Source organism: Bombus vancouverensis, chromosome 13 (assembly GCF_051014615.1).
Source record: "Bombus vancouverensis nearcticus chromosome 13, iyBomVanc1_principal, whole genome shotgun sequence".
In the NCBI taxonomy this organism is placed as follows: Eukaryota; Metazoa; Arthropoda; class Insecta; order Hymenoptera; family Apidae; genus Bombus; species Bombus vancouverensis.
This window is the reverse complement of record NC_134923.1, coordinates 9,025,768-9,053,563: the sequence shown is the minus strand read 5'-3', so window position 1 is coordinate 9,053,563 and position 27,796 is coordinate 9,025,768. Positions and strand designations below refer to the sequence as shown.

At 36.5% G+C, this 27,796-nt stretch overlaps 1 protein-coding gene across 2 annotated transcripts in view; it reads left to right on the top strand.

Moving 5' to 3' along the window:
* LOC117158843 (uncharacterized) overlaps positions 1-27,796 on the top strand; it is an 88,297-nt gene that overhangs the window by 5,154 nt on the left and 55,347 nt on the right. For both annotated transcript variants that reach the window (XM_033338197.2, XM_033338189.2), the window contains exon 2: positions 14,568-14,754. In XM_033338197.2, the coding sequence (XP_033194088.2) occupies positions 14,584-14,754 (171 nt within the window). In that variant the 5' untranslated portion in view covers positions 14,568-14,583. The remainder of the gene's footprint in view (positions 1-14,567; positions 14,755-27,796) is intronic.

Here is a 27,796-nt window from a genome sequence, read left to right as displayed (position 1 = left end):
ACGTATACTTAGGCCGAACAATAACGTAATCTCGTAGGATTCACGTCGGATTACTCGGCACAATAGAGAAAGCGGAAGAGATTAATGGAAACGGAGAGTGAAAATTATAATAAATAGCGATAATAAGAAGAAAGGAGGCGCCGGATGGGCCACCAGGCTCGGTTCTACGAAGATGGATTCTCTGTTCGAGACTTAAGCGATAGAGAGAGACACAGGGACGGGCTATTTGCATATTATGTCTTGATACACAGGTTCCGGGAATGCAAATAAGGCGGTTAAGAAAACTAGTAGGCAACCGTGCGCGCGTAAACAATGGCGATGAAAATATTTGCGCGGCCACAGGGGAAAGTTGCACGAACCGGTAAACGCACGATGACGAGAAATTAAATGTACAAATCCCAATGTAATAAAAAGTTGAATACGATTGCATAATGTAGCGTAACGCGAAAGGAAAATATGCCGGTAATTGAAGTTCCCTTTGTTTGAATCTTATGTCAGTGTTACGTGGTAGGAAATAAGCTTTGGACTTACTAATTCATTGCGAATAGTTAGATATCTTTAAGCATCGAATCTCATTTTATAAATTCTTTTTTATTGCTGATTTTTTCTTGGTAATTAATATAGTTTATGTAGTTTATATAAAAATTACTTCGAGTATACGTTATGGATATATTGGGTTGGCAACATAGTGATTGCGGATATTGTCAATGCCACTTAATGACAAAATCCGCAATCACTTAGTCGCCAACCCAATATTTACAGTTCAGTGATCGAATTATTAAGACAGCAAAAGAAAAGTCTTCATTGGAGAATTTACGAGAAACATATTGGGAGATTTGTTTATATGTTAACTTATATTTATTTATTGACTGATCGCGTTTAAAGTATTATTAATCGTATATTGATTCAATTAGAGAATTTAATCGTATAATAGAAGATGTATGATATAATGTAATAATACATGTACTATATAATTGCAATGTATATACATCAGATTAAATTAGAGAACTTAATACAACATCTTTGTGAAAATGCATCTATTTTGTACAATAATACATCGTTTATCATCAGGCGCAATTTTTCCTATAACAAACAGATTACAAATAATTTGAAAGCTTTTATCGAGCCAGGCCACCGGTAAATTTGCGATTAATCTAAAAATATGCTCAGCTATCCGCAGCAAAGCGTGACTATGGTGCCGTGCGCGTGTTCCGGCGAGTCCGGTTTAAAAGTGAATGGAGAAGCGGCTCATTCACAAGATTTTCTGTCGGGCGGTCGGTCAATTTCGCGGCGCGCGCGTATAGGCACGGCGCATGCGCAGTTAAAGGCTGCTGCGCACGCACGCACGCGCAACCGCGGGACTATGCGCGCTCTTCGAATAAATTCCGCGCGTGTCTCTTCGGGTTCGTCGCGAGACGATTATTTTCGACACAGTACGCGTGTTTCTCCTTTTTTTTCATGGCATTTGTCAACGAAGAACGTTGCTGTCTCTTCGTTCTTTTGTTTTCAGGTTAGAGACGCGATTAGAGGGGCGAAGGTTGCTCGAAGGGTTCTCGATTTGTAGCTTTGGGTTCTTAATTCTTAGTTTTCGATTTTTCATCGTATTTTAAGTTATTTGGAGGTTCTGTCATCGGAGATTATGAAGATCAGGAAGTTGTGAACATTTATGCAATACATATATAACTTTTATATTAAGAATACCATATTTTTATAAATATGATTAAAGACTATTGCTAAACAAAATTAGCTAAAACTAATCAGTTAAATTGTTTAACTTCCTCACGAAATCTTCCTCGATACCGGTAGATAAAATACTTTCCAATCATCAAATATTCCATTTCCAAGCAATTTCTGTCTTTTTTACCACACGGAATTGCTTAAATGAGCGGAAAAATGGAAAGAATTAAAAAGCAAAAAGATTATGATGGATTACATAAGTAGTGTTGACGTTATCAAATCGGAGCCGTTGTAAATGGTCTGTCCTCCGTCGACGAGTTTCTGAGTACTTTATCACGTTGCATAATTTATAGTCGAAATCAGCGGGGTATTATCAGTAAAAAAAAAATGGGGTGGATATCGATAAGATCGGTGCATTCCATATTCGCACAGCGGCTAAATTTGTATTTGTTTACCAGTGTCATACGATCGATCATTTAAAAACGTGCATAGTTCTAACAGGCTTATCGTGTCGCTGTATATTTTAACATTTTGCCAGGCGATTTTTCTCGTCTTATTCGAGCTGTCGAACACCTTTCTATTTTACAGTGTGTATCTTATTCCGTCTGCATTTATAATGTGTCCAATTCGGCTACGGTCGATGGATTAGCTACTAAAGACATTTCTGTGGAACCAACGACAGACAGTAATAAATTTCTAGAAATAAATTGTGCTTCCGTGACGATGTTGATTGATGTAGTTCTCTGTAGGAGTGGGAGAATGTAAAATCAAAATTTCATAACACCTAACATTGGTGTAATAAAATACTAGACATGTAAAATCTAAATGCAAAATATTTATTTAAGAAATAGGACAAAATGATATCTGGATATGTAAAGTGGAAAAAGTAGACTTTTTAGAGAACAGGAATTAGGCGAAAGCTTTATAAAAGCGAATACTAAAGTATTTAATAAAAATCGAAAAATTTAATCCCTGTAGGAATTGAAATGGAAGAAAATAATATTCCAAAAGGATAGGAATATAGAAAAGGTGAAATATCCTTAGACCCGCGAATAGAACACGAAATACAAGCAGGCGAAATTCGGGTAATTTCGAGAGACACGACGAAAATAATATCCTTAGAAAATAATAGAGAGGGAAAGGATTTCCATAAAGATAGAAAAAATAGAAAAAAAATCCGAATTTTTCTACAAATAAAAATATCTACCTATAATGAAATAAAATACAATGTTTAAGGGTAAATAAAGAAAAATTTGAAATCTCGGAAAACGATAAAGCATAACCCAGCCTTCGTTATAAAGCATAGGTCCAGCTACGAAACGAGATATTTAATCGAATTACGTCCCATTCGGCGAGAAGTTGCTTGATTTACGCCACTGACAGAGTCGTTAAGATCGAAATTACGATTCCGTGGCTTTTATCCTCTGCTCTCGCGTTCAATTCTCCCGGCTACGATGGTTTCGTTTCAATGAAAACGGAGTCATACCAGCAATACAGACAGATAACGATCTCTAAGCTGTGCGCTGGTCGTTAAGAATAAGGACAGCTTTTGCATAATCCGATTCACGAGCGTAGAACGCTATTCTAGACGCGATACCTCGCTCTAGGAATTCGCGTTTCCCTCCCCGCTGTGCAACTGTTGCAAATTGCACTTGCCACCGCATTAGAATTTATAAGATGGCTGTATGTAATTGTCGGGAACCGAGGTAGGTTTCTAACGAGAGCAATTGAATCTTGGTAGGCTGGTTTCTTGATCTCGAGGACGACAAGCAGAGAGAGACGTAATAATTTATACCTGGATGGTGGATTTTTCTCCGTTTATAGGAAATTTAAGGTTTCTTTAAAATATCTCAGGTGCAGTACCTGTTTTAATATTTGGTAAAGCAAATCTCTGCCTAAGTCCAGTTCACTATGTTAGTTGCGCTCATAGAAATATGAATTTCGTGCTTGTAGATATATCCACAGTCTAGTAATTTGTATGGTAGACGTAGATGTTAGGTCGACAAGATTGCAAACAGTATTATTGGAAATACAGAAAGAGAAGGAAACGAGAAAAATAGAATTAACGAAGAATAAGTTAGGATTTTCTGTGGATTGGAGCTATTCTGGATACTTAGGAATTTTCGAACGATGTTAGAAATTCATTGGAGGGAATATTATTGAAAATCAATAAACTGAATTAAATTGAATCGGGTTAAGTTAATATTTTGTATTGATTAGAGTTGTTCTAGGATTCTCAGTTGTTCTATTTATTAATTTTCGACTAATGATAGGAAACAATTGGAAGACGTATCATTGGAAGTAAATGGATAGGAAAAAATACGTAGAAAGAATAAAATTGACAAGATATAATAAGTTGAAGTATAGAATCGTAGAAAAATTATTTTCATTCCATGTACAATATCTTAATGGAACAAATAGTTAAATTAATTAAAGACTAGTTGATTAGATAAAAATACTATAAACATTATAAATACAAAAAGTCATTTTCGTTTCGTGTAGGATATTTTAAAGAAATTACTGGCGATTAGAGTCTCATTTGTAAGAAGGAGATTAATATGCAGCAAGCGAATAGTCATCGGTGCGTGTACGATGACAAACGAGTACAGAAATGTTTCGGACGTTATCACCATTCGGTTGATACCGGTTCCAGATATCCCGTAGCCAACAACGAGTTACCGCGTTCTACGGCATTATGATGCAGGCATTTCGAGAGCTCGGCTCGACCCTCTAGGCGATTTGCATTCGACGCGCATGCCACCGACGACGTACGACGAAGCAGGTTCATTTTCTGGTCGCGAAATGAATGAAATCGTTGCCTGTTACGACACACACGAAACCTCCAGACACGAGTTTCAATCGAGCTCGTTTTTACATGTACCGGAATATAATTATGGAATACGTTTCCGGTTCAATTCTAATATCATCGTTGTATCTTTTTAAACTATCTGCCTCGTTAGATTTCTATCTATTTGAAATATGTATATTGGAATGGATAATATATCTAGGCAATGAAGGTTATTCTATGTGAAATAAAATAAAAATAAGTGGAATAGAAGGGATAAAATTTGTTTCGAGGACTATTTTTTTTTTTTTTTTTTTTTTTTTTAGGAAATCGAACTATCACTCTGTATTTTTTACGGTTCAAGTGTAAAGTAAAATTAAATGGCTTAATTTTAAAATACATAGTTGTCGCTCATGACAAGATGGAATTTAAAAGCCTGTAGAGTTCAAATCTATGAAGCTACATAAAAATTTCGAAAGGAAGACGAAACATAGCAGTTAATAGACTTATACGTCACAGAGCTGATTGGATGTCACGCGCATTTAGCGCCATTAATTATCGGGATGCCTCTAATCAATAAGTCTACACTGTAGAAACGCGTCACTAAGGATGAATTTGTTTAATTTTCAGATTTTCTATCCTTATATAATTATAACCGGAATTTTCTAGACATTTCGATTCTCCTTCCGCCTTCATTTTCTTTCTTTTTTTTTTGGAAAAATTTTGTTTTATATATCGCTATATAATCATCCAGATTTCAGAATGTTACTGCTGCTGTTTCTTCTTTTTTTTACATTCTCCTATTTTCTCGTCTGCCTTTTACAGATTATTCTTTGTTTTCTTCTATATTTAGTATTCTGTGTTACTTATCTTTATTATTCTTGTGCTGGTTTATTTCTTCACTTTCATTTCTTCTTTACGATACTTCCAATATAATCGTTTAGATTTATGCAGTATAATCGTCTAGGTTTTAGCATTCCAATTCCAGAATTTCTTTCCCATTTTTATATTTTTCTTCCTTTTTCTTGTTTCTTTTTTTTATTTTTTCACTTGTATTTTTTCTTTCACAATATACGCATTCTTGTACTATGATCACTTAAATTTGGTATTATATGACGTCCTTGCTTCTGCTTTCAATTTCTTCTTCTTCGCTCTTTTATTTTATACACGCGTTATCTTACACAATTGTTTTAAATGTCCGCAGTACTCTCGTTCCAACGTCCATATACATAAAATTTCTTCGAAAGAAAAAGGTGAACCACTATAGAATCACGTTGGTAATTTACTTAACAGCCGAGTCACGTACTCAATAACAACTTCTCATTTATGACACGATCTCGACGATCGTGGGGCTGGCATTATACCATAAAGATAATTATTACAACGTGTCGAACGAAGGATTACGTGAACCCACAGTCAAAACCAATTATGCAGAATTCCGATAATTTACTCAATTGGGTAGGATCCATAACGAAAAAGAGAACGACAGGTGATAAGGGAAAAGAAATCTAGTTGACATTTAACGGCCAGTAAAAGAGCAAATGACCGTTAATTACGCGGCCGTTCAATTCGATCGCGTTTATACTTTCGTGAAATTATCGATTTAACCGGCGCATATCACGATTTTACGTTGTTATTGGCTACGGTAAACCGATTAGGAAAATCGATATGATTAATCGAGTTACCATGTTTCAACGTACGCGTACTCAGTTTATCAAACTATGTATTACTAATTGACTGTATAAATTAGAAAATTTCAAGTTTCACGGTAGAAAGTTGTATTTTTACAATTTTCATTTCTACGATTCGAGATCTTTTTTTAGAAACGTAGAAAGTTGTACTTTTACAATTGTTGGCTTCTTCGATCCGTACTTTTCTTTTTAAAAGGATAGAAAGTTACGTCTTTACGATTATCGATTCCTTCGATTGTAGAATTTTCCTTTAATTTCTTCTTCTTTTTCTTTCTTCAATTTCAAATTTTTCTTAACGCGGGAAATTGCATCTTTCGAATTTCTACGATCGTCGATTCCTCCCAATTTCAGTTCTTCTTTCTGCAAAATGGAATATAGCATTGCTAGAGTTACCCATCTCTTTCGTTCGCGATTTTTTTAATATCCCAAAGTTACATCGTAAAGTTACATTGTTACAATCTAAAGGTACATTGTAAATTGTAATTTTTTAACTCCAAGTTCTTACGTAATATTCGACTGGCCATCGTAACAGCTCGTCGACAAGATTCCAATGGATGAAGAAGCAAGTATAGTCGCGCCCGTAGGGTTTTTATTATTCCATTGAACCGCGCGAAAGGGACGGAATATCAAAAGGTGCGTGGCCCTCGGTATGAAAGAGCCAGTTCCTAAGTTTACCTACGTGAGCGTACTTTAAAGGTATACTTAGCTCGCTGTAACGGTATATCGCGCGATGTACACTGCGAGCAGAAAGAAAGAGAGAAGAGTTGTCAAGTGTATGCACGCCACTCGGTGAACAAGTGGAAGAGTAGATAAGAATAGAAACAGAAAAATGAGAGAGAACATTGAGCAACGATAGGTCTCTTCTTCTTCTGCGTCTTGTTAGTTGGCGAATTTCTTTTTCCTCTTTTCGTTTCGTTTCTTACAATTAATAGTAGTAAATAATTATAAAAAGTATCTCGATGTTTTTATTCATCTATTATTATTCACATGTTCTTTTGGTTAACAGTAACAAGAGATGATATATATAGTAACAAACATTTGTTTTTAAATAGGAATAAAAATAGGAAAGTGAGTGATGAGGACGTTGAAGAATGTCTCTCTTCTTCATTCACATGTTCTTTTGGTTAACAATAACAAGAGATGATATAGATAGTAACAAACATTTGTCTTTATATAGGAATAAAAATAGGAAAGTGAGTGATGAGGACGTTGAAGAATGTCTTTCTTCTTCATTCACATGTTCTTTTGGTTAACAATAACAAGAGAAGATATAGATAGTAACAAACATTTGTTTTTAAATAGGAATAAAAATAGGAAAGTGAGTGATGAGGACGTTGAAGAATGTCTCTCTTCTTCATTCACATGTTCTTTTGGTTAACAATAACAAGAGATGATATAGATAGTAACAAACATTTGTTTTTAAATAGGAATAAAAATAGGAAAGTGGGTGATGAGGACGTTGAAGAATGTCTCTCTTCTTCTTCTGCGTTTTGTTAGTTGATGAACAGCTTTTCCATTTCTATAGTGTACAAGTTTCTATAGTAAATAAGTGACTTCTCAAATTATTGTTCTATGAGTCCCAGCATTTTGGCGCTGCACTTCTTTATGCAGAAATTTGTTTGTGAAAATTGTACCTTTTAAGTCGTATGTTATTTATTTGGATACTCTTGGAACCGTAAGTTATATTTTTGCGGAACAAACAGAAAGAGCAAATGAGACAGGACCTATCATTCAAGTGTAGAATATTTGTTTTCAACTACCGATTGACACAAGAGTTGGAAAATTAGAAAATTGTCAATTTGATTACTTTTAAAGGAATACTAATTATAAAATAACGGTATATACAACAATAGCATAAACAAAAATTATATCGGTTTAATAATATATATAAAAATTATATGAAAATTGCAGCCAAAGGAGAAAAAGTAAAAAGTGAAAATAAAATGACGAAACTTGTAATAGATAGGAAAAAGTGGCCGAATGCTAATTAGCGTAAGAGAATTGCCTGGAACCCTCTTTTTCATTCATAACAGCTGATTCATTCATCCGTTCATTCATCCGTTCGTTTGTACGTTTCCAATTAACCTCATTACGCGTTCCAGGAGGCTCGAATCTCGAGGGAGAGACAATGACGAGAAACCAGCCGATCTACTTACGCAGAAAACGAACACGATCACGATTTCTTACGCGTTCGCGATTTTTAGTATACATACCGATGTCTTTATTACGCGATAGAAAATGCCGAAGTAAAAGGAAAAAGGTTGATACGACGAAGTCGAACGAAGTTATGAGTGTATAAATCACGACTGGGAAACGCGAAGGTTATCTTGACGTTTCATAGCACGTTAACGTAAATGGAATAATTGAATTTCTTGCGAGTTACTCACGAGTTTAATCGCACGATGATTGTTTAGTCCTTTAAGAGTTATTTCCAAAGCAATTTCATTGTCATTTCTTCCTTTTCTTATTTAAGGCGTATTTTATTGCAAGAAAATTGAACGTTTCAAGTCATTCTTTTTATGGAGTCTAAGTTATTATCGATAATTCTATTTAACTATACTAAATTTGATATTTAATAAATAAATGCTTTTCTAGAAATGGGAGAGAATGATAATAAAATTGCTTTAAAAATGAAATTCATCGTTAATTAAATTAGACATAAATCGCGAAATAGTATTTACTGACATTACACACTGAGAAAAGAGAGGAAACGAAAAAGCAATTTTGCCAATTTCCAACGAGTGTACGTAACAATTAGCAATTTTCGTTTATTTTATAACGATAGTAAATAATTCTCCTTCCTCTTATTTGTGGAGTATCTTTTTCTCAGACGGTTGTTTTTAAGGGATTTTAATTACTGAGACAGCGTAATGAATTTCGCAGTGTGTACATATACATGTGCGTAATGACAAAAACACAGAGTAATTTATTTCGAGGATTTTTATTGCATCCAGAGGAAGGGGGAGGGGAGGGGTGAAAGTTTTTAACATATTGAATAAACAAGCTGTATTTACGCAATATTTGTCTATGATGTAATTTTATTGTTAGCATCGTGCTACTGAATGCAAGTTACTTTCACTTTATGAAATTGAAACAAACATCGATGTATTTCATCATTGTAAGAAACATCGTTCTTTAGCAATTTCTTTTACGAACACATGCGCGATATCTTATTACAATTAAATATTGTAGTATCGTGGACGAAAGATCTAAGAAATATCGGGCGAACTATACACAATGTCGCGAGTAAGCCTAAGTGCCGACAGGCCCATCAATGTATCGTCGGTCGTGTTCAATCGAATAATAACGCGGAAAAGTCCTGCCTGACCCTGACCACGAGCGGTTGTGGAACATGTGCGTAGTGGAGCTAAGAGAAAAGACAAAGGGATGCTAAGGGTGAAAGACGAATTACTAGTCAGTGTTAGTTAATAAGTCAGAGAGTGCGAATTGCGTTGTCAAGACAGTGTTGCTAGCGTTGTCGAGACAGTGTGGTCCGCGTGAGAGAGAGCGTTGGAACCGTGGTGACGAGAGTTGCTGTTTTATTTATTTCTGTATATAGAGGTAGGATCACAATAGCTATTAGTTTATTCTTCGGATAAATCTAACACACCGTTCTGAGCTAAATAACCTTTATTGCATTATCTTACGTGAACTAGAGATAAAAACAAAAGAATATCTTAAACCTATCGATTATATGTAGAACTATCTTCTAGTTACTGTTTATTGTAACTAGCGCATCTGCATATGGATGGCGAGAGCGAACTTACGTTGTTATTTTTAACAGTTGCAAATTAACTATGTAGTTGCCTAAATTATAGTACATTATTGTATTTAGTTCACGTTAAACAACCATCGTTTCCTGTTTAACCAACACCTGTTTAATCCATTTTAAATAAACTAATTGTAGTAAGATGCTACAATATTCTTAACAAATGCAACAATTTTCTCATCTTTTCCTAATAATATACGTATAAAAAATATTAAATTCCCATGAATCGTTTGATCAGGTTTGTTAATAAATTATCTAATTTGGAATTTTAATTTAAAATTTGTATCTCAAAGATAGTTTGAATTATCATATCGAATGCTGTATAGATTTGGAAGCAGTTTATTCCCATTGCTAGTCCTCTGCAACCCGCGTGGTCGAAGCCACTGATTTAGCAACTCCCTCGTTTGGTTTCGCGATAACACGCGCCTCTATTGACTACGAGCTAACCGTAAATTAGAGGCTAAACTTTCCGAGAGCTGAAGCTCGTCCGCCTTGTCTTTCGTTTTCTTTCCCCGCTTCCTTGCCAAGGAAAACTCGTCTCGACTTGCAACCTTTTCATACTGTACCTGTTCTACGAACCATAAACATAAACATCTACGGTGATGTCTCGCGGAGAAATAATCGACTTGACGGGCTGTTGGACAGATTTTCATTCTTGTAAACACGCGAAATATACTTTAAAAGAACTCGTCTTCTGAATTAGAAAAAGTACTTCATTATCGATTATAACGTAACGCGCGTTCTTCAACATTTTTTTTTTTTTTTTTTTTTGAACGAAACCTTAAAAAAGTTTGCAACTTTTAGCGAGATAAATGATAATTTCTTCATTACTTATAGGATGATCTGATACACGATGTAACAGTTTGAACATTTTCACTGAAAATTTATTTTATTTTTCATTTATTCTTCACTTACATCTTACGCATCAGCGTTACTATCTTGTGTAAAATTGTTGGAAATGCATAGTTTATAAGGCTGTTAATCGCAGCGTTATACCACCTCAACCACTCTATGATCTCAACGGAAATCAGGGGATCGATCTGTTCGCGGCGTCGATTATTACAATCGTAACGGGAATTTACGACTCGCGTTGACGCATTTCATCGCGAAAGCGTCTCCCTGCGACTGGTCGAAAATACACATGGTATCGGATTTAAAACTCAATAATTCAATAACATAAAGCCCGAACAGAAACTCCAACCGCTACCATACGCGATAAACCATAAGATGGAAAATAAATCTGCAAAGGACGGAAGACCGAGTGAATTCGCGACGATCCATAGATCATCGGGAAGCATGGAAACCGTGCGAGAACGCGAAGGGGCATAAATCGATCCGCTTACTGCGCGCGCAGCTGTCCGACTTGAAAAATCGCGCGGGACGATGCGCGCGCACACGCCGCTCGCACTCTCGGGGAATTACCGCGAGATAGCGATCGCGTTTTGCCACAACTTTGTGAAAGCGTTGCTCGCTCGCGCCACGCTGGTAGGTGTATGGAAACGAGCGTGCCTCGTTTAACATCGTGACACACCACTTCCTGCATCCTCGCCTCCTCGCCGTGTCCAATTGAAATTTTCCAGCTCCACGTATAGTTTTCATTGAAAGTAGCTCGTTTTACGAGCCATAAAGTCTTCGTATCTTTTCACCTGCAGTCTTTGTCACTTCGATGTGAGAAAGTTTTGCGTAGGGTTGATTACTTTGCGAATTATATCGATGGTATAGATATATATATTTTTTTTTTTAGAATGTTTAGGCGACTGAAGTTAAGACTTTGTGGTAGACGTTTTAAAATTGTTGAATATTAGATGATCGTTCTTAGTTTGGATATTATCTTGTTTAAAGGGCATCAGTGTGCGCTGTATTCTTCACTGGTTTGATGATGAAATGTTGTATATAATGAATGGAGTAACAAGTTCGTTCGGATTTTCTTTAAAGAGCACGTCTATCTGACCAAAGAGTCATTTATTTATCCCATTCATTGGTAAATGCAGATATATCTTCACATCATATAAATGATTGTTGCAACGTTCCTCGAAATGCATACATCAATGAAAAGCTGGTTAATCTTAACATTTCTTAACGTGATCTGCACTTCTCAAAGAAATGCATGTCAAACAGAACTTTAGAACATTCTACAACCAGTGAAATGAACAATAATTCGAAATTAACCATGAATTCACAATATCACAACCCATGGAATTTCGCTTATATCTGTAGCAACATTTTCATAGAAAGAAAACTCCTAGAGAGATGTAAGTTTCGCACTTTGCCATTTAAGAAGAAAACACCTGTTAGCACGTGAACCACGGGGTCCCCTGAAGAGCTTACGGGATAGATACGCTGTGTAAACGACGAGTAAATCACGCTTGTTGCAGCCGAGGGAAACACGAGACGGGTGACATTTTAAAGCCACCTTTTGCCAGCCTGTAATCCACAATCGCCGATGTTGGCTCACGAACCATCGACCTCGCCTTTATGATTTCTTCCCTCTCGAGCCGCGTCTCCATTCTGCTACGTTTCTTCCCTTGCTTCCTTTCCTTCCTTCTCCTTATTCGTTTTCTCTGTTCGTATTTTCCGCCTCTATTGTACTCTTCGTTAGCTTTTTATTGGGATTGATGGTCGGTGAAGCGTTTGTACTGCGATTCTATGACAGTGATTCTCATTGTTCAAGAACTTTTTAGATTCCTGGTCGAGACGATAGGAGTCTGAGGTTAGGGTTGAATGCCGATATAATGGAACGATTTGTTGCCCTTTTTTCGTTGACTGATTAGGTATCTTTTTATTAACTTGGCCAGGAATCGTTTCTATGACGTTTTGAAATTATTAACAGTCGTTTTCGTTGACTTGGAATTATTGGAAATTTGTTCTGTAGTTGGTGGAATGATTTATTACAACGGTAACGAAAAATAATTTTTCTTACTTCCGAAATCATCGGCAATAGTTTCCGTTGACTCGAAAATGTTCGACAATTGCTTTCATAGATTGGTCTTACCTTAGAAACGATTGATAATCATTTCCATTGTTTGTGCATTAACATCGACCTTACCAGGCCCAGTAAAACGACCGGTTTCAAAATTTAACTTAAAATTGTACTCTGTGAATAAAGAACAAACAAGAGAGAAGAGATCGTATTTCGTTAACGTAAAAGCACATAGAAAGGCCTGATGGTCCCGTAGCTCGCCATAATCGGCCCTTCAAAGCTGAACGTTCGTTTGGAAAGGGGCAATCGCACCGGTGGGTTCATCGTTTTATGAGACCAATGGAAATTTATAGGGGTAGCCAGGGGAGTTTCGTATGGGATATGGCACGAGTTTAGCCACATTGTTCGATAGCGTTTTCTGGGGTGGTTTAACCGGTAGTAGCCACCAGAGGGGAGAATTTTCTCTAGGACGATACAAGCAAACGACCAGGCCAGGCCATTGTCTTGCAAATCCCTCGAAATTTTATTGTTCATCGACAATGTGTTTCACTCTGTTTCACTCTGACACGTCGTTCAATCGGTTACTGGTGGATCGTCCGACTTGGAAAAACGGTCTGTCGTATTATAATTGCAAATTGTGTTCGCTGATAAATGATCCTATTGGGATACTTTGTTCCAGCCGGACCTGTAATTATGGGTTTAGCTTTATTTGAGTATTTCTGTGTACCTTTATGAAAGCGAAGGTTTGATGAATTAATTGTTCCCTTTTTAGTTCTTTTTAAATACTTTTTTTAAAATTAATATTTCCATTCATTGGTGTTTTATTGGAGTTTTTCAACATCATTGGTGTTTAATATTTTTAATACGATTTAGTCTGTATTATTAAGTATAGTTTTAAAATATCCTACAGTTAATTGAAATAGTTGCTGTATAATTTTATGCGCTCCTTTAACCATTAACTAAGGTCTGTTGTTATTTAACGAAGTATCGACGAGAGAGTTAACAAATTTGCTAAGATCGTAGAAACACCTAAATTCGCGTATATGTAATCACGAATCTCACAGCCGATAAAAAGTCATTTAAACACCTACCACACAGTATGCACATGCTAACCGCAAAGCCCATAACCGTTCATATTCAATCAGCCGCGACCCACTCGTATCCATAAACCAATCTATAAATAAAATCGGACTGAATTAAACGTTCGTGCTCGATCGACTTCCACTTCTAATAAAGTAAAAAGGGCGGACAATTACAAAGAAATAAAAACAAAATCATAAACAATATACCTATAATATGAGTATAGTGTATTTGGAAGTGTAGCATTTCTGCATCATAGTTGAAACGATTAGACAGTAATGATATTTTTCTAACTTTTTTTAATGATATACTTCTATTAATTATACACTGCAAAGATATTATTATTTTCTTTAATACTAAAAAATTATATATGCAATTTCATTTATTTTAGCTGTGGAATTTAGTTTCAAAAATACACGTCGAACTGCTGAATAGACTACTTATTCCGTTAGTCTAAATTAAATATCCAAAATGAATTCCACGCATATATAGCATAATATTAAAAATGAAAATAATAATAATAATAATAATAATAATAATAAATAATTATTCAAAATTAAATGTTTGGAAATTTCATGCGTAATATAACGATAAAGACAAAAATTTGACAAGCACGTGATGAAGCAGGATCAATCGGTGTTTCAGGTATCGATCAAGCAATATGTCGGTGCTTCTGGAGGCGAGGTCTTACAGGCCCTTCAAATCCTCGGAGGAGTATTTGGTCGCGATGAAAGAGGATCTGGCCGAGTGGTTGAACGCGCTGTATCCGGAGCTGAGAATCAACGTTGACAATTTTATGGACAGGTTGGACACCGGCGTCGCTCTTTGCAAAGTAAGTGGCCGTAGAACGATTTATACGTTCCCAGAAGTACATATAAACTAGCTCCAACTGTCTATCTTCGCGCGTATGTATGAAACTATATACAGGGTAGACCTAAATAGAACCATGAAACGGATAAACTACCCTGTATGTACGACGATATATCAAAATTATGATTTATGAAAGGAAAAGTAAAAGCTAGACGCATACACATAGTTGACTATCTTCTATTTCCAATGTATTTATCAACATTCGTAAGATACGACTATTTTTTCTAGATTGCGTCAGTTGCACAGCGTAAAGTTTAATACAATTTTATAATGAAACTTAATATCATAGATAAGATTCGATAAATATAATATATAGACGTGTGTGTAGGAACATTTCGTGTAAAATGAAAAATTCGGAAGAAAAAAAAAATGGAAAGTAGGTACACGTGCGTGGAAATTGAAGAAATTCTATGCAAATTACTACGGAGGAACGTCAATGTAAGTTTGGCGAGTAAAAATTAAGAGTTTGCCCCCATTTCGGTCAATGATCAATCTTATCTCTTATGTTTGCCAACGGTAGTACCCTATTTATTTATTTCTTCTCTTTTTCTTTTCGTTTCTTATCGCAGAAAACAAGGTGTGTTCAATTCCTCCACGATTACGAATCGCGAAATAAAGAAAAGATATCTGCATGCACGATGGATTGAAAATGAAATAGGACGAAGGTTCGATCGTAGGATTTTGTTTCTCAGAAGCGTAACTTTTCACTCACCATGTATATGTGCGTAATTTACAATTATTTGCTTTAGAGACGTATCGTAAAGCGGGTTTATGATATTGTGAGGACTTTTAGTATTTGTAGGGTGAAGGAAGTCTTGTTAAAAGGAAATTCAATTCCGTTTGGTCGTGTCGTAATTCAGTTTTATTATCGTGGCATTTCCGCTTATTAAGTGATTGGTAGATTGTAATATACTTAGGATCGTGTGTTAAAGAGTACAATAGGGAAATTGTTCGTAGACAGGTCCTGTATTATTGTAGTAACAGTTTGTAGTTATAGTATTTCAGGTACATAAAAAATTGACTTATGGTTGAATAACGAAAGAATAAAGGTTTTCGTTTTATCGCCCTAACGGTTTAAATTTAAAAGGAAAGAAAAGAGGAAAATAGGGGCACCGAGTAGCTCGCCTCAGCCGCTCCTCATCGTGTCACAGAGTTTCTTGCACGCGCCGACTTGATTCATAATTCAAGTGGCGTTGAAGCAACAGCTTCCGGTGGACGTCACACGCATCCTTCTTCCTCTGTTTCACGATCCGCGACCAAACTACGTGCTCCATGCGGCTTCTATGCATTTCCATTTAACACTTCACTGTATTAGTAGCCGTATTAGTATATGTAGCTGTATCAGTAAAGTGTGTGTATTTGTTGCACGCGTCCTTTTCACGTTACTCACGCGCAGAATTTTCAAGAAGCTACTGGGAATCACGGGTTGCGAACGATCACTTTTCTCGGTCTTCTTTTTTCAATTAATAAGTTGTTTCTTATTTTAGAACGTAGCTTGAGATCTTTGAACTTTCTTAGATTCTCTTCCAATTTCGCGAGTAATTTAGCTTCCATTGAAATTGTGCGAACAACGACACTTTTATTCTCATTACAAGAACAACATAAGAGTAACGGTAAAGAGTAAAAGTAAGATAACAGCGTTAGTTTCCAAACTGTTAGTTCATTATCGTGTTAAATATCAAAATTTAGTAAACGTGAAATAATACGAAATACAAGATATAGCATGATATTTAACAATCTGAATCGTTACGTGTAATATTCTAGAATTTTAAATTTTAAAAGTAACAACCCTGGCCCTATCTCTCTAACAACATACAAAAATGGAAAGTGGAATTTTAATCAAACGGAGAAGAATTCCTCGAACGCAAATTTTATTCTTCCTGATGCATTTTCGTTTGTTCCTGAAAACACTCGACCGTAAAAAGTATCCTGGAAAATATCGAAACGTGAAAATTTTCGAGCGATAGATCGCTAACAGGCAAAACGGTAGCCTCATAATTGGAATTCTTGCACGAGCCAGCGCGTGGTAAAACCGTTGAACGAATTCCCCAGTAAAATAATCAAAGGTCCACATCGAGCTCTCGAAACGAGTTCTCGGCGTGCTTTTGCGCGCGATAAAGCATTTGGAGAGCAAAGGGAGAAGTGGAGACTGTCGTGGCGAGTACTGGAACCGGAGGCGATCATTAGGCCGGATCCGAATGGTCGCGAAAACCGTGAAAAATCACCGTCTGCAACTGGAATGCCGATTATTATTAACCACGCCACCATCGATATTCGTTTCTATTCTATCGCCTTTTAGTTTAGGGTTACGGGCGAATAGGCGTGCAAAACAGAAACGTTATCCGCGTTGCAAAGGGAGGGCGCTGGCTGGAAGGATCTGCGATAAATTTCACGGAATTTACAATCGAGATAAAAGGCGAATTTGCATCGGGTGGAAATAACTGGTCGTCGCGTGGTTGCGATCATAGCGGCGTAACTTAGCTCGGTTTATGGTCAACTGGCACTAGTTTAACGATACACTCGGCTACAGAAGTACGTATCATGAAGACCTAAGAATTTATCACGAGACCATCTTTTAATCGTTGCTATTGAAGTAATTAACAAAACGTCCAGGAATTATTATCTCGTTCGAAGAACTATATTCGATATCATAAACAGATTGTTGGGTTACATGACTGTAATCTTATCGATTGAGGCACTCGTGAACATTGGACAGTTTATTACCAAAATATCCTTCAATCGTTATTAACAAACTAATTATCGTCTTATAAGGTCTCGAACGATTATCTTGTTTGAATATTCAATGTTTTATAAGAAGAATCTCACGATGAGTGCAGTAATACTCTCGTCAGTTTGATACGCGAGTAATATAATAATAAAATCAACTACTTTTTCTTTGTCTTGTAGCTGTCGCGTTTGTTCATTACAATTTCCATCAATTCTGACTCTCACACGAACCGTTCAGAAAATCCATCGATACCTTCGAAACGTCTCAATTGTCGAATTTCATACGAAGATCATAAGTGTCTTAATACTAAGTGTCAGTACATAAGTGTCATAAGATCATAATACTTACGAATGGGACTGTATCTTGATCTTAATATAAAGTATAGTGGTCGAAATGTTTCCAACGATCGATACACCTATAATTGTATCATTTAGTAAGATCGTGTTCCGCGTGTTGGTTTTTCGATGTTTCCCGCTCCGGCAGCTGCTACTACAGGGTGTGTTTAAGATGAACAGATTCGATAGGTCTGAATTACTGATCGAATGGTCTCGATAAAGGTATCTAAATACACATGCATAATGTAACGAGTATGAAGTATCTGCTTTTTATCCGTCGGATATATGTACCTAAATGGGTTAAAAATTTGGATATTGAGAGATAAATAAGTTGTCCAGTTATGCAGCTTGAGTTTCTAATGATAATCATGATATTTGCATATCTTGAACCTCCTACGATGTTCATACGATTTTAACGTCGTTATTTCTTCGAAGCAACTTTTATCGAGCTTTCAGAACTTCGTTTATGTAACAGATACGCAATTACATCAATATCGAGGATCATTAATCAATTAATTACAGAATATAATAAGAGCATTCTTTCAATTTCCAAGAAAAGGAAAACAAACAGAAGAGACAAACATGTGGAGTTAATGATCGTTTTTGTTACGAACCCTTCAATAATAAATATTCGATCAACGTCGTCACGGCGGGAGGGTTGAAATCCAGCCACCCCTTGATTCTATAAAATTCACGAAAATCCAGCACGATTAATTACCTCGGAGCAACGCTGTATGTAAGCTAATCGAAGCGTTCGAGCGATATGCCCAACATGATCTCGCCCGATCCTTTGCCAAACTGTCAAACTAAATGCCGAAATTGGAGCCCCGTGGCGTTGCAGCTGTTGGAAGGCTGCGTGTCGAAAGAAACACGGGCCTCGTACCTGCCGTGCACGATCGCGTGTGCCATTGAACAGCGCTGATAGAGCAGTCTTTCGTGTGTCGGATTGGCTGTCGGCAGAGCGAGCAGCGAGTAGCTGCTTCGACTTTCACTGATCTACGAGGAGTCGATCGCTGGAACTCGACTCCTCGCGAACTGTCGCGGTTACGCCGCGTAAAATCGCCGAATCAGATTCGCAATTAGGCTCTTTTTATTGGCATAGATAGACTGCGGATTTTCGTACTTTTCTGGAAGATTTGCGGATGCAAAAGTGCACAGAATGCACATAATATACAAAAGTGTATTAGAAAGAAAAGTATGTCATTTGTTGAAAGATTGTTCCATGCAGATCTCAATCGACGAATTTTGCCAAGTTGTGTGGGAGGCTATTTTGGGCAAAGAATGTTGTATACTCGATGAGTCGGTTCGTTTTCGAGATGGTGAAGTAGAATAGAACAAGTTTGTAATCAGATGCATTCCAGCTATCTAACTTTTAATGCAATTAATTAACATCGCTGTCCGGTGTAAATATTATCGACGAGGTCAATGTTTCCCTCTTATCAATAAAAAACATAATCATTATAAAAACGTGCAGCTCATATCAGTGAGTACGAGAATAATGCCCTAACTCGACGACTATCAGTATTTCTGTTTATATCTCGAAAACGGAGACGAATCGTACGTAACATGGTGCATACAGGATGTCTCAAAAATCGTTTCACGAGATTTTCTGAAATTCTTGCATTTGAAAAATACCGGTTCTCATATGCAAAACGCATATTCTCAGAAATAATATAGGTAATTGAGGTGGATGAGGAGATTGGATGACGAGATTGGACGACGATGGGCGAGGAATTGAATTAGGTTTCGATTTATTTCAATTTGTCAGATAGTTTAATAACGCCGAGAATTCTAAAATATCGAAGAGATAGAACAAGTCCTTTTAAAGCTAGGTATTAATACCATACAGAAAAATCGTCGTTAAGTGGTAGAGAATTTATTATAGAACCAACTATGTACATTAGAAGGTTTCATTAATGTTAGTCCTTCCAAGTGTCCGAGGCTAATTCTGGCAATAAACGTTTCGTATATTGAAACCAGTTATTGAGAAATTTAATGGCACTTCTACTCACATAGTCACTGCCAAAGTATTTTTAGCAGTTTACAACTTCTGTTTAGTAATATCGACTGGTATCGGATCGTATTAATCGCGAGATAAGCCAAAAGTAAAATGTAGTGCAAATAGATTCAATCTTAGTGAGTTAATCTTTTAACGATCTACTGCCATTACATTCTACTTTTCTGAATAAATTTCACGAATCTTTCAGGTTTGCCATCATCTAACGGACTGTATATTAATTTCCAATCGAATACACCAGTACTTTTCTCTTCTCAATCTTCATCAAGCTAACTTCGCAAATTTATATTTTTCTCAAAATCGTTAAGTCGAATCTATAAAAATGGCTCTGGCATCAGCTTCTCAGTTTTAATTCTACGGATCCTGTCTCTTTAGCCATTGCGATTTCTGTGACATTTTCATATATCGTTGCTCCACGCGAACAATCTACTTTTGTCAAATAAAATCAATTCTTTAAATCTTCCATTGCTGTTGAACCACGCTCGTCTCTTCTTTTTATCTTCTGTTACCATCGAATCGAACTCGCTCCTTCCTACCTAGCTCTCATGTCGAATTACATTTAATTCTTTGAATATTCCATTGTTATCAAACCAAACTGACAATCTTCTTCACTTTTCGACCACCGATTCTAACCATCGAATATCAACATTATTTAGTATCAGTTCTCTGCACTTCCTCTACGAATGCATCAAAAATCCCCAGTCTACCATTTACGTAGCTCGCCCTTCTCTTCTACCTTGGCTGTCGTTACGGCTCGTAAAGTCTACGTAGTCGCAGAAGGTGATTCGCGAACAGGCCGCGAGGATTGGAAATTCTATGCGACTTCGGTCGTATCGAAGAGAAAGAGGGAGAAAGAAAGAAAGAAAGAAGGAGACAAAGATGTCTGTAATCCTTTGCTGGCGCAACGGGGGCGAGTAGCCGATGTACCGACTCGGTTGCCCCTTTGTCTGCTCCTTTATCGCGGCTGCCTACTCTAAATATTTCTCTGGCATGAATTTATAACGACGACAATCGCTAATAACGAGTCACGATAACCGTTGTGGCTGCTCCACAAGTCCACAAGCCGCAACCTATGGCGATCTGCGGTGGACGATCGTGGGCCAAGCTTTAGGTGAACTGCGCTTGGTTGCGTGAAAAGTGCAGGTGTTCGTGGGTGTTGCGTGTCTGCGCGCAGCTTTCGCGAAGGGTTGTTGAAAAAAATCTGAGATATTGGCCGGCAAGAGTACCAGATCGTAAAAGATTTTTAATTCTCGTAATCTACATTTACTTATTTATTTATTTAATACCAGCCTCGCCAGCTTATACAGAAATGGATTTAGCTTACAATTGCTTTCATACCGCCGTTCTTGTACTATATCTGCCGTGTTTATATACCAGCTGTCTCACTATCGTTGCTGAATCAACCGATTGCTTATTTACTCAACTTATTCTACTCTATCATTACCTCTTCTAATCAGTATAAGATTCCTTGGAATTTTCAATAGCTCTTGACGTACCTACTAAGACTTCAATTTTCATTCTTTACGATTTGTAATCTTCATTAATTCCAATTTTCTCGATGAAAAATCTTAATACTTTAGACGTCAAAAGATTTGTTATCCTCGTTCCATGAACGAGGTTTATAATTAATTGGATTGAACTTTTAATTATATTTAATTTATTTTTAGTTATCTTTCTTTTCACGAATCCCGCTAATCTCTGTCAGTTCCGAAAGGAGGCAATCGCCAACTATTCAAGCTCACTTAACTCGAAACTTTATTATCGAGTCAATTTCAATTTAATCATTTCTATCGCAATAAACAGTACGTACACGAGACATACCTCGAAGGAAAGTTGGTAAATCGGTAATAAGGACGTCTGTTGGTAAAATAGGAAGCCGTTTCATTAAGACTCTTCCAAGAGAGAATGGCCAGGCATTGGATTAATCAAGCGCAATTGTCGACATCTGCTTTCCTTGTCTTCCTTCTTTCACAGTGAATTAGAATTTACGGCAGCTCCATCGAGGTCTCGACTCGCGTAACGCGGCATGTCCCCCTTTTTCAATTTCCAAGAATCGCTTTCCTGGACGAAGATGATTTTTTACCAATTAGCAGTTGGCAGAAACTCGAACCGACGCCGTAATTGGGATTAAACGACGCTTGTCCTTACCCGATCGACGCGCGAATCATGCAAATTAATTGTGTCACGCTTAGAGGCAACAGGCTAATCACCGAGGATATATGTTGCTTCGTTTTGGACGAAGTTGTCCGATAAATCACTGTCGTCTTAAATCGTGTCGTTTATTTGCTGGAAGCTATTTCGGGATTATTGTTCGACCAAGAATTATTTTTAGGTCGAGCGTCATTTTTTAATATCGAGTAATTGTGTATGTAGCTTCTTGATGACATCTCTTTCCTCTTTCCTTGAGATTATTTTTATTGGAATTCATATTAGGTCAAGTATCTTCTTTTAAAGTTTATTATATACAGAGTGTCTCGCAGCAACGATGATTCACTTGGTCGACTGGATTCTACGTATGAAAACAATTTAAGAAACTTTATGTTCTTAATAATAGAACTTATATAACAAAAAGTTCATACAATCATTCAGACATGTCCTATGAACACAAACCCAGACGTTTTATCATCGACTACAAGTGTTTGCAGGGGCAGGATACAAGATTCAACTTCAAACATCCAAATATTGGATTATGTTTGTAAATAAGTATGTGAGATTAGTTCAACTATCCATCCTTCGATAGAATTATTTATTGTAACTCGAAAACATGGTCGAACATACAAAATCTTTTCATTGTTTGCAAAAACAGAATTCGGGATGCCTTGTATATATTTTTAGGGCGAATGTCTTTATTTTGTTTAGTTTGAACTTATTTTTGTTACGACTAACTTTATGTCAAGTGTCTTCTTTTTTTTAAATTACATGTTTTTCTTTAATGAAACTTTTCACCTTCTTGGATTTGGGATTATTCTTAGCCCAATTACCTAATACCTAAAAAAATACCGAAAAGCATCAGAAATTGATTTAGACCAGTGATCGATTAATGCAACTAAGGATCGCGAGCTACAATCTCATAGGAATTATTGAGTTGGCAACTAAGTGATTGCGGATTTTGTCAATATCACCTAATGCCAAAATCCGCAATCACTTAGTTGCCACCGCAATATCATAAATTCCTCTACGATTTTATCTCTAGCGATTTAAAATGATTAAGATTTAAAAAACCATTGGCCTGAAATAATCTAAAATCTAAAACAGCGGATAAAAATTCACTCGTTCAACCCCGTAATCTACAAACCCACATTTCGAGACCGCTTGATACGCGAAATATCCTCTGACCGGTTTTATCAAAATTTGATCCAGTTCGTTCGTGTGGGAAAGAACGGCGAATAAGAAATTCCACGACGTGAAACTGCCACAGGAATCGCGTAATAAGGACACGTGATCGTTCGCGACCCGCATTCTGACACGCGTGTTTCCCTATCTGCCCCAGGATCTCTTGTTTTCCACGTACACCGCTGTATCTACGACTCTAGGCCATTTTACATGCATTTGCATACAAAAAGATATTCAGCCAGTCGTCCTTGCCAACTGATTATCCTTTTCGGAAGGCCAATCTATTTTTGCAGCCAGCAAGAACGAATCTAATCGAAAGACTATCTTTTCTGCTAACTTTTATCAACCCTTCATTCTAGTTTATCAATAGCGTTCATTAACAGACACATTTACATACTTATGCAACTCTGTAGTTGTGGTATACTGAGCTTGATATCTTGTGCATAGCGCGTGCACAATGAAATATATGATACGATGTTATATCTGCATCATTTGCATAACGTATGCGTGCATTCGTAATTTTACTTCTGATCTTTTTATTTTTTCACGCCTTTTTTGAAATTACAGCTTCGTTTATAAAATTTCTTATAAAATTCGTGCGATATATACGATTATAATTTTATTATTATGATGATTTATTCAAATTCTTACTTTTCTTCTCTTTTTTTGGAATAAAGTATCTTTTTACGTATATTTATTAGTATGCATTATTATTTTAGTTTGATGATAATTTATTAAAATTGGTATTTGTTCACGGTGAAATTTTTGGAAGCGGCTTCTTGAGATTATGGCTTTGTGGTTTATAAGATTTATGCGATATGGATGACTTTATTACGTAATTTTATTATTGTGGTAATTTATTTAAATCTTTTACTTCTCATCTATATTTTTTTGTCGCGATGTAAAGTATTTTATAGAAATATTCAAGCGATACTTTTTCACAACGTTGTCTTTTTAATGTTATTCGAATGGTTTTGTCGGCCTATAGAATTTCACAATATACGCCAGCTTTTATGATTTTAATTTCGTGATAATTTATTTAAGTATTCACGTCTCGGAATTGAACCGTTTCTTGAAATTGAAAATTATCCAAATGATATTATATACTTTATATATTTTCGTTTCCTTACACCGAGTATTTCTTCTCCTGTCTTTGCAATTATTCTAAGAATCTGATCTTAAGATTCTCAAAAATCTCCAAATAAATAATTTAAAGCTACCGGTACTTTTCGAACTCTCCACAATTGCCTTAAAAAAAATGAGAAAAATAAAGAAACACCAAAATGAAGTAAAACACTCGAGGAAAAGATCTAAGAGATGATAATTCTCTACTCCGGATATGACATCTTGCTTTTCCAGTCCTAAAAAATTTTACACGACGTTCTAAAAGACTTATGACCCTTGCGAAAGACCCTGAAACGTCGTTACCAGTTCAAAATCAACTAAGAAGACCTTGTACCTATTATCCAGTGGATTAGTCAGAGGAATTCGACTTGGAACTGGATTAAAAGGCAACTAAAGATATGTAAATCCCAAAAGGTCCTAGACAGTCGTGCTCCAGCATCACCATGGTCGCTCGACATTCTATTTTGGTCGATTGTTTTTCCAGCGCAGCCCTATGCGCCGTGTTGCATCTCGGTGGAGGAATCGTTATATTTAGACGTGAAAAAGGCCGGATGAAAGGACGACTGACTGTTTATTTCTGGTATTCCCCGAAAAAAAGGAGAAAAATTCGGCTAGACCAGCCGACAACAAATCGTTTCGCCTCTATTTCCCACCCTCGCGAAGGGTAACTGAAGTAGAAACACGATTCCAGGAAACGTAGACAGCCTAACGAAAGGTCCTGCTACTTTACAATTCTTCCTATTAAATCTTTTGTGTCTTATTTTTTTTTATTATCTTCTTTCCTGTCTTTGGAAATTGAAATAAAGGGAATTGAAATAAAGGTTTGCTATATTTTCTTACGTTAGATGTATTCTCTGGAGGATCATATTTTTGATAAGTTTGATAATCTTCTTTACGTTGAATAATGGTTACTATTTGAAGGTTTACGTTAGCTTCTACGCGTTTTTAGAAATAAATTTGTTGAAAAGTAGAAAGTGATAAAAACATTGATAAAAATACAGATTTTGTACTTTATTTATACAGGGTTTAGGTTGTCCTATTGTAAATCGTTTCGTATATTTTTACTAATTTTACGAGTAGTAGTATGAAAAGCTTATCGTTATCGGTTATTATTTTTAGTGGATGGGTTTATGGAATAATGAGATAGATATGCCGTGATATAGGAAGAGGAATGTTAATTAATACAAGAAGCAATTGGCCGGCAGACATATTGCCGCGTTTGATCTTTCACCGGTTGTTTGTTATCAATCTCCGTTATGCTTCGGTAATTAAGATTAATCACCGTGATCTATGGCAAGTATATTGGCGTGCAACTTTTTGCGATTGATCGAGACCCAGTTGGATATAATAATACGATAGTGAAATCGAAACTGAATCTATCATCTGTAAAAATAATATTTTTTTGAATTCCGTTCTATATCTGGTGTAAAAATAAATGTACACTTGTGATACAGAAATAGAAATTAATTTTCTCTCGAATGCTACGGAATTCAATTTCTCAGTTCGTAATCCGTACAATTTCTAGTTTTGTCAACATTCAATTTCCTCAATTGGCAATTCCATCTCGTTTCTCGTTACCTTAATTGATAATTTACCTCATTCCTAATTCCCTTAATTGGTAGTGTTCCCAGGTCCGGATTTTTCTAGTTGACAAATGCTCGAATTGCCAATATTATCAATTTCTGAAAGCTGACACCTACATCAGTTGATTGTTGTTTTTTCACCTCTTCAATTGATAACATTCCTAAATTTTCCAATTTGCAATGATTTTTTTCAATTTTCGAATTATCAAATAAAAAATTGTCTGCTTATCAATTTTTTCAGCGCGACATTTCGAAGAAACGTTGCAATTACCAAATTTTTCGCAATTCTGATTTTTCAACTTCACGATTTCCAATTGTTTCAGTTCAAAATTGTCGAATAGTCAAGTTTCTCAACTATCTCCGTTACCTGCACTACGCATCTTTCTAACTTTGATTTCGATATAAAATCCTCCGCTACAAATTTAGCTATTGAAATCGGATTTCCAGCGGTCACAGAGTCCTTTGGACGCCAATTTGTACAACGCGATATCTAACGCAAAGCCCTGTTATCTCGAGATTAAACCAAATAGCGAGTGTCACCGAAACGTCGCGTCGGTGTCGTGTCACACAATTCACAATGCTCTTGTGACGGGACATTTGAATCGTTGAAACGCTTCGCTTCAAACGCCCGTCGAGACGGATTAGCCGATGGAAAGTGTGCTTTATTCGGTGCAAAGTGCTGGTGGCATTTGCACGAAAGCGAAACGAGACACTTGCATACGCGAAATTTGCTCGAATAGAAACCGTTTCTCCTATTCTTAAGCAGTTCCACTTTATCTAGTTAGTGGATCATCAACCGTTTCTACCATCCTAATCTCATCTAGGAAACTTAGACAACAACTAGAAAACCATCAATTTATTTCATTCTTACCAGATTATATCACATTTGTACGAATCAAAATACAGATATGTTAAATTCTCATTATTAATCAAACCACCGTACGATATCTGCATAGTTAAATTCAATCATATAGAAAACCTGTTTGTCCCATTTATCTCACCATCCACTGGTACAGTCATTTGCCGATCTTTTTATCTGTAATTTTTATAGAAGACACCTGCAAACCTAATCTCAATCATACAACGAACTTGAAAGTCATTCCTTTTTCACCAGACTATCCCATAATCGTATGAATTCAAATTCGAATACAATATCAAGATCTTCTGACTATCAATCAAACCATCAATGATACGTGCAAACCTAACCTCGACCATACAGAACACTCTAAATGTATTTCTTTTCTACAAAGCAATTTTCCCTTCTTGTAACGTGGAATTCACATTTCAAACTCTTCTGTATCATCGATCAAACCACCAACGATATCTACAAACCTAACCTAACCTAAGCTAACCTAACCTAACCTCGCCTAATCTCACCTATCACGACTGGACGCTAACTCAATTAACTCTCGAACGCGGCGGTTCTTGGAACGCGTTCGGCTCGTCGAGATGAATCAAACTTGTTGGCAGTCGGTCGGTATCGCGTCATAAATATCTATTTACCAATGGGTATTGGTTTCTCCGTAATGTATTGCGGTGTTCGACTGGTTGAAGGCAGTTTTCCCACAGTGTACCGGCCGTCGCGGAATAATCCACATCAGCTGGCTATTAAGTAATTGAGCGTACAATTGGCTGCGCAAAATAATCCGTAACGTAATTAATGGCTACATATTTATTGGAGATAGTGTATCGTGACCTCTTGTTGGATAAGCGTGACGAGATAATTATGTTTAAAAAATTAAGTCCACACGTGTACCAGCTGCGTATGCATAGGTGCGCGCGACGATATACCAGTCATAGAAAATTGCGCAGCAATTGCACATGTTCTAGCTGTCTGTCTACAGTTTCGATTACGTTTGTCTCGTTCATTAAATTCTGTTATT